Here is a 13,067-nt window from a genome sequence, read left to right as displayed (position 1 = left end):
CAAATCCTGAAAACACACGTCTGTCCCTCAGTAGCAGTGGACACATGACAATACAGAACCACACAGAACCGCACAATACAGACAGACACAGAACCACATAAAGGAACACAACACAGAACCAAACAATACAGACAGACACAGAACCGCACAATACAGACAGACACAGAACCACATAAAGCAACACAATACAGACCCACACAATAAAGAACGACACAAAACCACATAAAACAACACAACACAGAAGCATACAGAACACACCAGGGCTCCAGCATCTGACTGGACTGTTTCCTGTTGGACTCTGTCCCTTTCTTCTTGTTATTAACAGCCATGTTTGAGGTGCTTTCCGTCAGTTTAATGTATTTCCTATTGGGAAGGAGACTTCAGCGTCAGGTTCCAGTTCTTATAAGTAATTGTTTGAACATTCTTTAACTTTTATTCTGTGGTTGAAACACTGATTCTCCTTTGTCCTTTGTTTTCTGCCTGTTGTGTTTCCTGTTGTTCTCCAGTGAAGAGAACCAAGGCCAAGCTCCCAGAACAATTATGTGGCTACAACTGTAACAACTGTAACAATTGTAAGAACTCTGTTTACTAAGGCATAATTATGAATTTACTTTTTGATGCCAAAGTTTGACATACTGTATGAATTCAATAATGAACTGCAGCTGGAGCAGCTACTTGACCAGCAGGTGGCGCCACAATCTGAGCATTTGCAAAATTAAAACAGGTTGTGGGTTTGTTTCCTTGTAGATAGAAACAGAAGTTAAACAAAACCTGCACAGTTCCTTCCATGTAAGCATGACCAGCAGGATTAATCTGGATTCACCAGTGTGAAGCCCAGCCAGTTCCCACGGCACACATTGCTACATCCACTGGAGGAAAGCAGTTGAGCCCCCAGATGTGTCCAGATGTGTCCAGATGTCCAGCCATGTTCGCTGCCATGATCATGTCACATTGTCGCCATCAGTGAATCCATGTGTTTCTGTATGAAGTCACATCTTAGTGATGCTGCACTCAATTAAAAGCTATAAACAGATCTTGTCAATTAGTGGCTGAGATTCGTTAATGTGTCACAGAGGAAATGTTTGTTTGTTTGGGACAATCTAACTTTCTTTGACTTGTTGCGTAATGAGAGCTTTTTCCTGAAGCTTCTGAAACAAACACACTTATTAATGAGGCCCTGGGAGCCACCTCCTTTCAAAACACTTACCCCCAGCTTGTGCTGGTAATTAACCCGGTGGGGGCTGTCGTGTTATTAGAGCAGAGGATTCCAGTGGTAACAAGGACTGGCGGCTCCCTGGGGTCCAGAAACCCAAGATCAAACCACTGTGTGCTGCTGGTCACTAAACAGCGGAGCCGGATGTTTCCCCTGGTGCCATGATTTAAGCAAGTCATATCATGAGCTAATCCCCTGACATATACTGAGTCAACACAAGCAGGGCAGAAAGTCCTGCAACTAATTTACTGAAATAAAAGATTAAAATACATAAATAATAAAATAAAGTAAAATAAAAAATTCCAGCTTAGCACAAAAGCATAAATGAAGAAGTCTATCCTGCTGGAACTGGTCCTTACAATGTATGAATGATCTAAGGCTTCTGCAAAGGCAGATCCACTGTGGACATAATGGCTAGAGTGTCTCCAGAGAGGCCCATTGGTCTCCTGAACGCCTCATTGTCACGTTTAATTTTATTAACCTGCTGGTCATACTGAAGCCTGGGATCAACAAAAGGCCACTAATTAGAGCCGCAGCGACCAAATTTGGAGGCTTCAGGGTCCACGGCTAAAGGCCAGTAACCATCGAAGAACCAGTATTCCCATCGAAATTAGAACCGGTAGAGGCTCAGGTGTACTACTTAATGAAACTAAAAGCAACTAAAGGTTCATTGATGGGTTTACTGACATGCAGGATCAAAGAGAACACAGTGTAGGACTCATGACGGCATGTGTCCAAACCAAATGGGCCCAATACCCTGGCCTGGTGAGCTGAAATCTGGTGGAGTGATGGCTGGTGAGGTGGAACCTGAAGGGCCAGAGGCTGGTGGAGTGGAGGCTAGAGACTGGTAAGGTAGATGATGCTGGGCTGGAGGCTGGTGGAGTGGAGGCTGCTGGGCTGGAGGATGGTGGCCTTTCAGCCTGCTTCAGTAAGGTCAGTACATCACCTGAACAACCCTGATTATCAGCCACTAAATGAAAAAGACTAACTCCTTATTGTTATCAGATGTCTTAAATAAAACTCGAAAGTTGTCTTTGTGTGTTTCTTCTTAATTCAGTGTTACTAACTGTAAATAAAGAATAAACCGCTCCACGTCCTGTTGGCTGGTCTTTCCCTCATGTAACAGACTGCTTCCATGGACAAGAACCACCTGGACCCAGAAGCCCTAACGTCACCTGGTGACGGTGGTATTTGAGCTGCTGCTTCTGATCTCAGGAAGCAGTTGTGAGCAGCTAGGTGGGATATGACGTGTTGCTCCACCTCCCAAAGAGACAGTTGATAAAGGCAAAGCCGGCTCTGGTACAAGGTCATTTTAAGTTCCTGATTCTCACACCTGAATCAGGAACTTCATCTGCTCATCAACATCCTGAACGAAGGTTAGAAAAACTTTGCTGTATTTCACAACGTTCATATTCGTTTCAGATTAATGGAAAACTACACTATCAACAGCTTCATCCTGCAGCTGGAGGGAGTACAAATCACAGATGACTCCATGTTCCCTCTCTTTTCGTTTTTCCTTTCCTCTTACCTCTTCATTATAGTGATCAATGTAGGAATTCTAGTTCTGATTTTGATTGACAAAAGCCTCCATCAGCCCATGTATCTCCTGTTTTGTAACCTGCCTGTTAATGACATCCTTGGAAACTCAGTTACGGTGCCTCGGTTCCTGGTGGACATGGTGAGGCCTCCTTCTCAGCGCCTCATCTCCTACTACGAGTGTGTGCTCCAGGCTTTCACCACCCACCTGTCTGGCACTGCCTGCCACACTGTGCTCATGATCATGGCCTTCGACAGGTATGTGGCCATCGGCAGCCCTCTGCGCTACGCCTCCATCATGAGCGGTAAGATGGTGGTGAGGCTGACGCTCAGTGCCTGGGGAGCTGCCTTTGTTCTGGTGGCTCTTCTGCTCGGTCTGACTGTTCGACTGAACCGATGCAGGACCTTTATTGCTAATCCTTATTGTGACAACGCATCGCTGTTCAAACTCTCCTGTGACGATGTGTCAGCTAACAACATCTACGGCCTCACCTTCACTGTGGTGCTGTTTACAGGTTCCATAGGCAGCATGGTTCTGACCTACAGCAAAATAACGCTGGTCTGTCTGCGCAGCAGAAACAGGTCCCTGAACAGTAAAGCCTTGAAGACCTGCAGCTCTCATCTCTTTGTATATCTTGTTTTGTCTCTATGTGGACTCTTCATCATTATCCTTCATCGATTTCCTCAGCTCTCTGAGTTCAGAAAGGTTTCTGCCATTGTGGGTCAGATTGTCACTGGATGCCTTAACCCTATTATTTATGGTGCTCAGTCTCAAGAAATACGAAAGTTTATAACAAAGTTAATACAGCCCCAAAAACCTGTATTATTATCATGATGTTAAACACATTTCAAGAAAGTCCGTAAGTTAAGTGTTTGTTGGAACCAGGTGCTGCTGTTCGCAGACTCTCAGTATTGGTCCTGTTTGGGCTCATACTGAGCTCATTACTTTACTTTAGTTACCTAAATAGTTTCTGTACATGCAACATGCAAACAAGTCTGGATTTTGCTCATGTTCTATAGAAAAGTAATGTAAATGAAAGTAAGAATGGTAAGTAAAATGTCTTGTTGCCGGGATAAAGGTCTGTTTTTTTCTCTGAACTGCAACCTCCAACACTAAGACATTGTTAAACCTCACTCTGCTAATACTGGATGGGCTTTAACCATAAACACAAAACCAGACACTAAAGCATAGCTTCATAGTCTTTATGGGTCAGAGAAACCAGTACAGGTCTGAATGTTCTGACTGAGTCAGGTAACAAAGGCCCAGTGAACACACACTCGACCAGTTGCTGCATCCGACACACAACAGAACAACAGAACCATCTGTGCACAACTAGACTAGAATCTACTAAAAGAATAAACTAGCAAAAACTAGAAGCAAACATTTTAGTGCTTCGAAAATGCCACCGTGAGTGCGTTACGTCAGGTAATTAAGCCGGTGGGGCAGAAAGAGAAAGAGCTCAGAGGAGTAAAGTGATAACAGGAACCCAAGCCCATCTGACTACTCGGTGCTAATTAAAACCAGCTCATTCTTTCTCTTCATTTGCCTCAATTATACTTTGATGTAATTTACAGTGGACTGATAGCTTAGCAGGAAGCAGAAGGTCCTTGGTTCAATCCCAGCCTCTGGAACCAGGTGTGTCCTTTAGCAAGACACTTCATGCTAGCTCCCCAAGGGGATGGGTCAAATGCAGAGATAAATTACCTACACTACTAGAATTAAGACGTTTCACTTATTTACTCAGCAAACACTGACTGTATCTTTACTTTACTTAAGTTACTTTAATGACTCAATAGTGTTTCTTGTACAAACTGGGCCTCAGTAATTAACCTGGACCAAACTGGACCGGTTACAGGTAGATACAGATACAGATACAGATACAGATACAGATACAGATACAGATACAGAGACAGAAACAGAGCAAAAATGTCCTAGAACCAAATAAATGACAATTTTATGCTGGTGCCTTGGCACAGAACTGAAATACAACTTTAAAGCTTTTGGTTTGGATTTACAGTCATTGTTTGACCCTAAGTCTATTGAAGCAACAAATCCAAAAAAGACGCACTACTGCAGCAGACCAGTATTTTACCAGTACCAGTACCTATGAAACGGTGGGAATCCTTTGTTGACTCTCTGGTAAAATCAGGCTCTGCCACTAGTCACATGGCCTGGAGAAACATAGCCACAGAGAAGTCTTTGCCTCAGCCTCTCGTATCGATTCAGGCTAAATGAAGCTTCTCCATCGTTGATAGATCGGCTGGATCATCCAGGCCTCAGGTTGGGGTTGAATACCAAACATTATGTACAGTTCTCACAGAAACCACCCAGAGCTAAACATAGACTTACTCACTAGTTCTGTTTTCCCAGGGTCTATGAAGGCATCAAAACAGTGGGAACCGAGAAAGGTTGATGAAGCCAAGGATGTGGGGCTGTATGTGGGAGGCTATCTGCCTTGACCGGTACAGAATACAGTCAGGATGGTTGGACCAGGGACTGGACACAGGATGGTTGGACCAGAGACTGGACACAGGATGGTTTAACCAGAGACTGGACACATGCAGGATGGTTTAACCAGGGGCTGGACACAGGCAGGATGGTTTAACCAGGGGCTGGACACAGGCAGGATGGTTTAACCAGGGGCTGGACACAGGCAGGATGGTTTAACCAGGGACTGGACACAGGCAGGATGGTTGGATCAGGGACTGGACACAGGATGGTTGGACCAGGGACTGGACACCGGCAGGATGGTTGGACCAGGGACTGGACACGAGCAGGATGGTTGGACCAGAGACTGGACACAGGATGGTTGGACCAGAGACTGGACACAGGATGGTTGGACCAGAGACTGGACACAGGCAGGATGGTTGGACCAGAGACTGGACACGGGCAGGATGGTTAGACCTGTCATGATCTGGGTTTTTGTTCTAGTTGTTTCCTGTTGTCACGCCATGTCCTGTTTTATTTTGTTAACCTTCCTGTTCTCTGTCAGCTGTAACTTACCTGTTCCCAGTATCCACACCTGTCAGTAATTACGTAATCACTCTGTGTATTTAGCCACCACCTGTTCCCATAGTCCTTTGCCAGATTGTCGAGTTTCCTGAGTTTCGTGAGTTTCACGAGTTCCTTGAGTCTTCTTGAAGTTTCCCGTGTTTCGTGTTCCGTGTTCCTCGTGTTTTGTTCCCGTTTGCTTTAACCGTCGTTTCCTGCCTGACCCTGGACTACTATCTGACCGTGAGTTTGGCTTTATCCCTGCCTGTACTTTTGCCGTGACCTCCCGTGTATCGAACCTCGCCTACGTACTGGACTCGAGATCGCCTGCCCCCCTTTGTGTCAGGCTTGGGGCAGGCGGCGGACCCACATGCACAGCACGAAGGCAGGATTATGGTAAAGCATGGGTTTATTAGGTAAAGCAGGGTCAGGCAGTCCAGGTCATACACGGAAGAGTTCGGTAAGCAGTAACAAGGGGAGCAGGCAATCTCGAGTCCAATGTCCAGGCAGGGTTCGTACACAAGGAGGCTCAGCAAAAGTACAGGCAGGGATGAGACAAACTCACGGTCAATAGTAGTCCAGGGTCAGGCAGGATACATGAGGCAAAACAGGAACACGAAACACGGGAAACTCGGAGACACAAGAAACACGAACGCTGAAGAAACACGCGACACTGATGAAACACGACAATCTGGCAACTGGAGTCTGTGAGAGGTGGAGGCTATATACTGATACTAATTACTGATTGGCAACAGGTGTGGGTAATGAGAACCGGAGAGTGACAGGAAGTTAACAAAATAAAACAGGATGTGCCAGATGACATGAATCATGACAAACAGGACATGGCGTGAAACATGACACTTTGTACCTTTTGCTGAGCCTTTTGTGTATGACCTGGACCGTCTGACTCCGCTTATAGCAATAAACCTGTGTTTGATCATTATCCTGCCTCGGTGCTGTGCATGTGGGTCCTTTATCTGCCGATCCGTGACAGAACAATCTGGCCAGACTTGGACCCAGCCAGCACTCAGCCTCCGGTCAGGTCAGTGACTGTTTTTCTCGCTTCTTTTTTTAAAACGGCGAGTATTATTCACCCGAGGGAGCATGGAGTTTACCTGCGCCGAGCTACCTAGCGAACTACAAGTTTATTTTAAGATCCTCGCGGAGGATTACCGACGGGCGATTAACCCGGAGAACCAGCGCAGCGCCGTGGAGGTGGCGATACTGACTTTGGAGGACGAGGACAGCGTGTTAGAGCGCCCCAGTGTTCGTCGCCTCTATGAGCGATTGTGCGCAAGGTTCAATGAGCTAAGCGCCGCGCTCCGCACCACGCCAGCGCCGGTCGCACCGCCGATGGTTTCGGTTTCCTCCTCCCAGCCCCGTCGGACCGTCGTGTCTGCACCAACCTGCCCAGCTCCATGTTTGTTCCGCTGGGAGGATTTCCTGCACTCATGCGGTCCCCCGTCTCCAGCCCAGCCGCGCGCTGTTCAGTCTCCAGCCCAGCCGCGCGCTGTTCAGTCTCCAGCCCAGCCGTGTGTTGCCCAGTCCCCAGTTCAGCCGTGTTTTGCCCAGTCCCCAGTTCAGCCGTGTTTTGCCCAGTCCCCAGTTCAGCCGTGTTTTGCCCAGTCCCCAGTTCAGCCGTGTTTTGCCCAGTCCCCAGTTCAGCCGTGTTTTGCCCAGTCCCCAGTTCAGCCGTGTTTTGCCCAGTCCCCAGTTCAGTCGTGTTTTGCCCAGTCCCCAGTTCAGCCATGCTCCGCTCAGGCTCCAGTCGCCGTTCAGCCTCGCCACGCTCATGCTCTAGTGCAGCCCTGTCACGCTCAGGTTCCAGCCCCAGTCCAGTCGAGCCCAGTCCAGGTTTCAGCCCAGTCGAGCCCAGTCCAGGTTTCAGCCCAGTCGAGCCCAGTCCAGGTCTCAGTCCAGTCGAGCCCAGTCCAGGTCTCAGTCCAGTCGAGCCCAGTCCAGTCGAGCCCAGTCCAGGTCTCAGTCCAGTCGAGCCCAGTCCAGTCGAGCCCAGTCCAGTCGAGCCCAGTCCAGTCGAGCCCAGTTCGGGTTCCAGCCCAGTCGAGCCCAGTCCGGGCTCTAGCCCCAGTCCAGTCGAGCCCAGTCCGGGCTCTAGCCCCAGTCCAGTCGAGCCCAGTCCAGTCGAGCCCAGTCCAGTCGAGCCCAGTTCGGGTTCCAGCCCAGTCGAGCCCAGTCCAGTCGAGCCCAGTCCAGTCGAGCCCAGTCCAGTCGAGCCCAATCCAGTCGAGCCCAGTCCAGTCGAGCCCAGTCCAGTTCCCAGTCCAGTCGAGCCCAGTCCAGGTTCCAGCCCAGTCGAGTCACGTCCAGGGCCCCGTTCAGTCCGGTCACGCTCAGGTCCAGTCGAGTCTAGCCCATGTTCTAGTCCAGTCGAGTCACGTTCCAGTCCAGTCGAGTCACGTCCCAGTCCAGTCCAGTCACGCTCAGTCCTTGTCCCAGTCAGAGGGCACCGTCCGTCTGACGACTGTTAGTTCCACCCAATCAGGCCCGACGTCTCCTCCGTCGAGCTCGGCAGCTGTAAGCAGTCATGCCGGCTCCGGAGGGGACGCCGTCCCAGTTCCTGTCGACCCGTTAGGGGTCGTTCCTGTCCCCGTCGGCTCTAGTAAGGACGCCAGTCCTGTTCCTGTTGGCCATGTTGAGGCCGTTCCTGTTCCTGTCGGCCATGTTGAGGCCGTTCCTGTTCCTGTCGGCCATGTTGCGGCCGTTCCTGTTCCTGTCGGCCATGTTGGGGCCGTTCCTGTTCCTGTCGGCCATGTTGAGGCCGTTCCTTTTCCTGTCGGCCATGTTGAGGCCGTTCCTGTTCCTGTCGGCCATGTTGAGGCCGTTCCTGTTCCTGTCGGCCATGTTGAGGCCGTTCCAGTCCCTGTCGGCCATGTTGAGGCCGTTCCAGTCCCTGTCGGCCATGTTGAGGTCGTTTCTGTCCCTGTCGGCTCCGTAGTTCCTGTCGGCCAAGTAGCGGTCGTTCCTGTCCCTGTCGGTTCCGTAGTTCCTGTCGGCCAAGTAGCGGTCGTTCCAGTCCCCGTTTCTGTCGGCCCGAGAGAGGTCGTTCCAGTCCCTGTCACCCTCGGAGCCGCAGCGCCCGCCGGCCTCCAGGAGGAGGCGGCGCCTGCTGCAGCGCCCGCGCACCTCCAGGAGGAGGTCGCGCCAGCTGCAGTCCCGACGCACCTCCAGGAGGAGGTCGCGCCAGCTGCAGTCCCGGCGGACCTCCAGGAGGGGGTCGCGCCAGCTGCAGTCCCGGCGGACCTCCAGGAGGGGGTCGCGCCCGTCGCAGTCCCGGCGGACCTCCAGGAGGGGGTCGCGCCCGTCGCAGTCCCGGCGGACCTCCAGGAGGGGGTCGCGCCCGTCGCAGTCCCGGCGGACCTCCAGGAGGGGGTCGTTCCCGTCGCAGCTCCCGCTGCACCTGCATCGGTTCCTGGCGGCCCGGCTCCGGCCGCACGGTTCCTGGCGGCTCGGCTCCGGCCGCACCTGCATCGGTTCCTGGCGGCTCGGCTCCGGCCGGACCTGCATCGGTTCCTGGCGGCCCGGCTCCGGCCGCACCTGCATCGGTTCCTGGCGGCCCGGCTCCGGCCGCACCTGCATCGGTTCCTGGCGGCCCGGCTCCGGCCGCATCAGCATCGGTCCCTGGCGGCCCGGCTCCGGCCGCATCAGCATCGGTTCCTGGCGGCCCGGCTCCGGCCGCATCAGCACCTCCTCCTGGCGGCCCGGCTCCAGCCGCATCAGCATCGGTTCCTGGCGGCCCGGCTCCGGCCGCATCTGCACCTGTTTCTCGTCGCGGTGGTCCAAGGAGGACGCCGCTGGTTCCTGTTTCTCGACGCGGTGGTCCAAGGAGGACGCCGCTGGTTCCTGTTTTCTCGTCGCGGTGGTCCAAGGAGGACGCCGCTGGTTCCTGTTTCTCGTCGCGGTGGTCCAAGGAGGACGCCGCTGGTTCCTGTTTCTCGTCGCGGTGGTCCAAGGAAGACGCCGCTGGTTCCTGTGTCTCGTCGCGGAGGTCCAAGGAGGACGTCTCCGGTTCCTGCCTCGTCCTTGTCTCGGCTGCCGGACGGGTGGCCTCGCCCTCGGCGCCTCCTGCTGCGTGGATGGCGCTGCCTCCTGCGGCGACGCCCACCTCGACTCCTCAGCCCCTTGGATCGGCGTCCGCCTGGAGGACGTCGCCATTCGGGGTGGTCCCCGGGGACGTCGGCCCAGCTCAAGGGCACTAAGAGGGCCACCCGGGCTCAGCGGCGGCTGAGCAGGATCTCGCCACGCCTTCACCCCCCGTGAGGGAATCCCTGGACTTCGTGTCTTCCCCATTCGTGGACTTTGTTATGTGGACTCTTGTTTTGGCTCTCCTCCGGTCCTCCCTCCACCCACCCTGCTCGTTCCCCGTGAGGGGTAGGGATTCGGTCCCTCCTCCTGGGACCACCCTCCGCCCGCCCTGGTTTGGGGGGGGGGGCTTCCGTGGGCGCCGTGGAAGGCGCCATGGGGGGGGGGGGGGGGGGGGGTGGGTACTGTCATGATCTGGGTTTTTGTTCTAGTTGTTTCCTGTTGTCACGCCATGTCCTGTTTTATTTTGTTAACCTTCCTGTTCTCTGTCAGCTGTCACTTACCTGTTCCCAGTATCCACACCTGTCAGTAATTACGTAATCACTCTGTGTATTTAGCCACCACCTGTTCCCATAGTCCTTTGCCAGATTGTCGAGTTTCCTGAGTGTCGCGAGTTTCATGAGTTTCGTGAGTTTCCTGAGTGTCGTTAGTTTCCCGAGTTCCTTGAGTCTTCTTGAAGTTTCCCGTGTTTCGTGTTCCGTGTTCCTCGTGTTTTGTTCCCGTTTGCTTTCACCGTCGTTCCCTGCCTGACCCTGGACTACTATCTGACCGTGAGTTTTGCTTTATCCCTGCCTGTACTTTTGCCGTGACCTTCCGTGTATCGAACCTCGCCTACGTACTGGACTCGAGATCGCCTGCTCCCCTTTGTACCTTTTGTGTATGACCTGGACCGTCTGACTCCGCTTATAGCAATAAACCTGTGTTTGATCATTATCCTGCCTCGGTGCTGTGCATGTGGGTCCTTTATTTGCCGATCCGTGACAAGACCAGGGACTGGACACGGGCAGGATGGTTGGACCAGAGACTGGACACAGGATGGTTGGACCAGAGACTGGACACAGACAGGATGGTTAGACCAGGGACTGGACACGGGCAGGATGGTTGGACCAGGGACTGGACACAGGCAGGATGGTTGAACCAGAGACTGGACACAGGATGGTTGGACCAGGGACTGGACACCGGCAGGATGGTTGGACCAGGGACTGGACACCGGCAGATTGTTAGATCACCTTCCTTGTGTCAACTCTCCAGCGTTTATTCCAGTTGGTCCTTCCATGTACCAGTTCTGTTTTTTTGTTTGTGACCGTGTCTTGCCTGCTACCTGTCTGTGCTGTTTTGGACTCTGCCTGTCTTGAACTAATCCTGGAGAAATACCCTGTTTGCACCGTTGCTATCCTCCTAGGTTTAGCTGTGTACCGACCTCTGCCTGTCTGACCAAGGATTTGCATTAAATCATTGCAAACTAAGTACTGTATGCTGTGCGTTTGGGTCCTTCATCCTGATCCATGACACCATGGATATAATCAAAATTATTTATGAAGGCTATCAGGCATTGACGGTCAGTTTAAAGTAGAAAGGGAGGGAGGTCGAATTTGTGAACTACTGAATCATGACTATTCCTTGTCAATCTATGGTTCTACTGCTGCATGAGCAAACAACACCATCCAAGTCTGCAAAAACTTGAAAAAAAAGAAAAAGAAAAAACAAGGAAAAAGAAGAGTTTGTAGCTCTTCAAAAGATGAGCGAGATGACCAAGCCAATGCCGTGCATTTGGGTCCTTCCTGCATTGCGTTACCGACACAGCTAGAACGTCTGCAGACTGGAAGGAATGTGAAGGCAGCTAGAGAAAGAATAGAAGCCTATAGTGGGGAATCAGCCCAAATGTCTGATGACCAGCCAATAAAGGATCAACAGTTGAGCCCAAAGCCTATACTTGAAACTCCTGCATCACCACCACCTGACAATGCTGTACTAGCTACACCTAATATCACTCAGTTAGCACAGGCTGTTCGGGATTCAATCTCAATGAACAGGCTTCCTATGCCAGAGCCAGCAGTGTTCACAGGTGAGCCAATCCACTTTGTTGAATGGAAAGCCTCGTTCACGTCACTGAAGCCTGGAGAAAGCTTAACCAGGGGTACGGTCAACCATTTTTGAAGAATTCAGAGAAAAATTAACAAGCTGGCCAAAACTACAGCCTAAGGATGCAGAAGGTCTTAGAAGCTTTGCTTGCTTACAGGCCATGGCTCACATAAACTACAAAATGACTCAGAAGTTACCTGAGTGGGCAGCAGCCAGGTGGAAACGTTGGGTGACAGTGACAGCGCAGTGATAAAAGAAATGTAAGGGAATTCAAAGGAAACAAAGCTACTGTCTTCAGTACTGAGCCGTATGCTGTTCAAACAGACCTAAGCTGGAGCACTGTTAGCAGGAAAGCACCATGCCAAGTGGGAAACAGTCTTTGCCATTGGATTTTAGTGAGAGAGGCCGCCCCACTAACACCTATTGATGCAATGCCCTTGAGAGCAATTTTAAAGATGTTGGTGAAAATTACTAAATGGTCTCCTGCAAAGATATCATCTTCCGTAGAAAACTAGAAAGAAGCATAAGAAAGGACAGGGAAGGACATCATGAAATGCCTCTGCCATGCAAGGAAAGGCCACAAACGCCTGACAACAAGATGGTTGCAGTGCAAAGACGTAATAACCACCTCAAGAGGAAGCTCTCTAGAGATGAGCAAGACTGCGTAAAGTTCATGAACGAAATCTTTCAAATGAGAGATGCAGAGGAAGCACTGGATGAAGGACCACTCAGAAATAAATTGCATCAAGGCACCAGCATCCGTCATCGTTGTTCAACACCTTAACAGCAGCTCAACAAATGACAACCCTACTGAAAATGCATCTAGAGGAAAAACAGTAGATGGATTACAGTCATTCAACTGGTTTACAGACTTCTGCCCATTTCTGTCTGGTTAAGCCCTCAGACCTATACTTCGGTCTGTTCGAGAATTCCTCCCATACAGTCTAATGCATTTGTCTGTGACGTTTGGGAAGAAACACAAAAGGACTGACGTTTTAAAATCCTGACTGTGGCCACAATTTTTAGTCTTCAAACATAAAACTCATACCACTGGCTCATTAAAGACTTGGCATTCATAAATGTTTTGTTAGCGACAGAGTAATCTGTGGATGAAGGGCCTACTGTTACCTACCTACCTGAGCA

The 13,067-nt window shown here is 51.1% G+C and overlaps 1 protein-coding gene and 1 long non-coding RNA gene across 2 annotated transcripts; both read left to right on the top strand.

The window, feature by feature from the left end:
• Nucleotides 1-90: 90 nt before the first annotated feature.
• LOC121202731 (uncharacterized) lies at nt 91-1,026 on the top strand. The gene is made up of 3 exons (XR_005898589.2): nt 91-390; nt 507-572; nt 748-1,026. It is a non-coding gene; the product is annotated as an uncharacterized LOC121202731 (long non-coding RNA).
• A 1,551-nt stretch (nt 1,027-2,577) lies between these two features.
• Nucleotides 2,578-3,584, top strand: LOC114869409 (olfactory receptor 146). The gene has a single exon (XM_029173640.2). It carries the CDS (start codon nt 2,640-2,642, stop codon nt 3,582-3,584), a length of 945 nt encoding a protein of 314 aa, XP_029029473.1. The 5' UTR covers nt 2,578-2,639.
• The last annotated feature ends 9,483 nt before the right edge of the window (nt 3,585-13,067 follow it).

The sequence above is a fragment of the Betta splendens genome, chromosome 14, assembly GCF_900634795.4.
Source record: "Betta splendens chromosome 14, fBetSpl5.4, whole genome shotgun sequence".
In the NCBI taxonomy this organism is placed as follows: domain Eukaryota; kingdom Metazoa; phylum Chordata; class Actinopteri; order Anabantiformes; family Osphronemidae; genus Betta; species Betta splendens.
Note: the sequence above shows the minus strand (reverse complement) of the source record. Positions and strands in the feature narration are given on the sequence as shown.

Bases quoted from the DNA above. Each gene is read 5' to 3' on its own strand.
- LOC114869409 (XM_029173640.2), top strand. From the start codon at position 2,640: ATGGAAAACTACACTATCAACAGCTTCATCCTGCAGCTGGAGGGAGTA.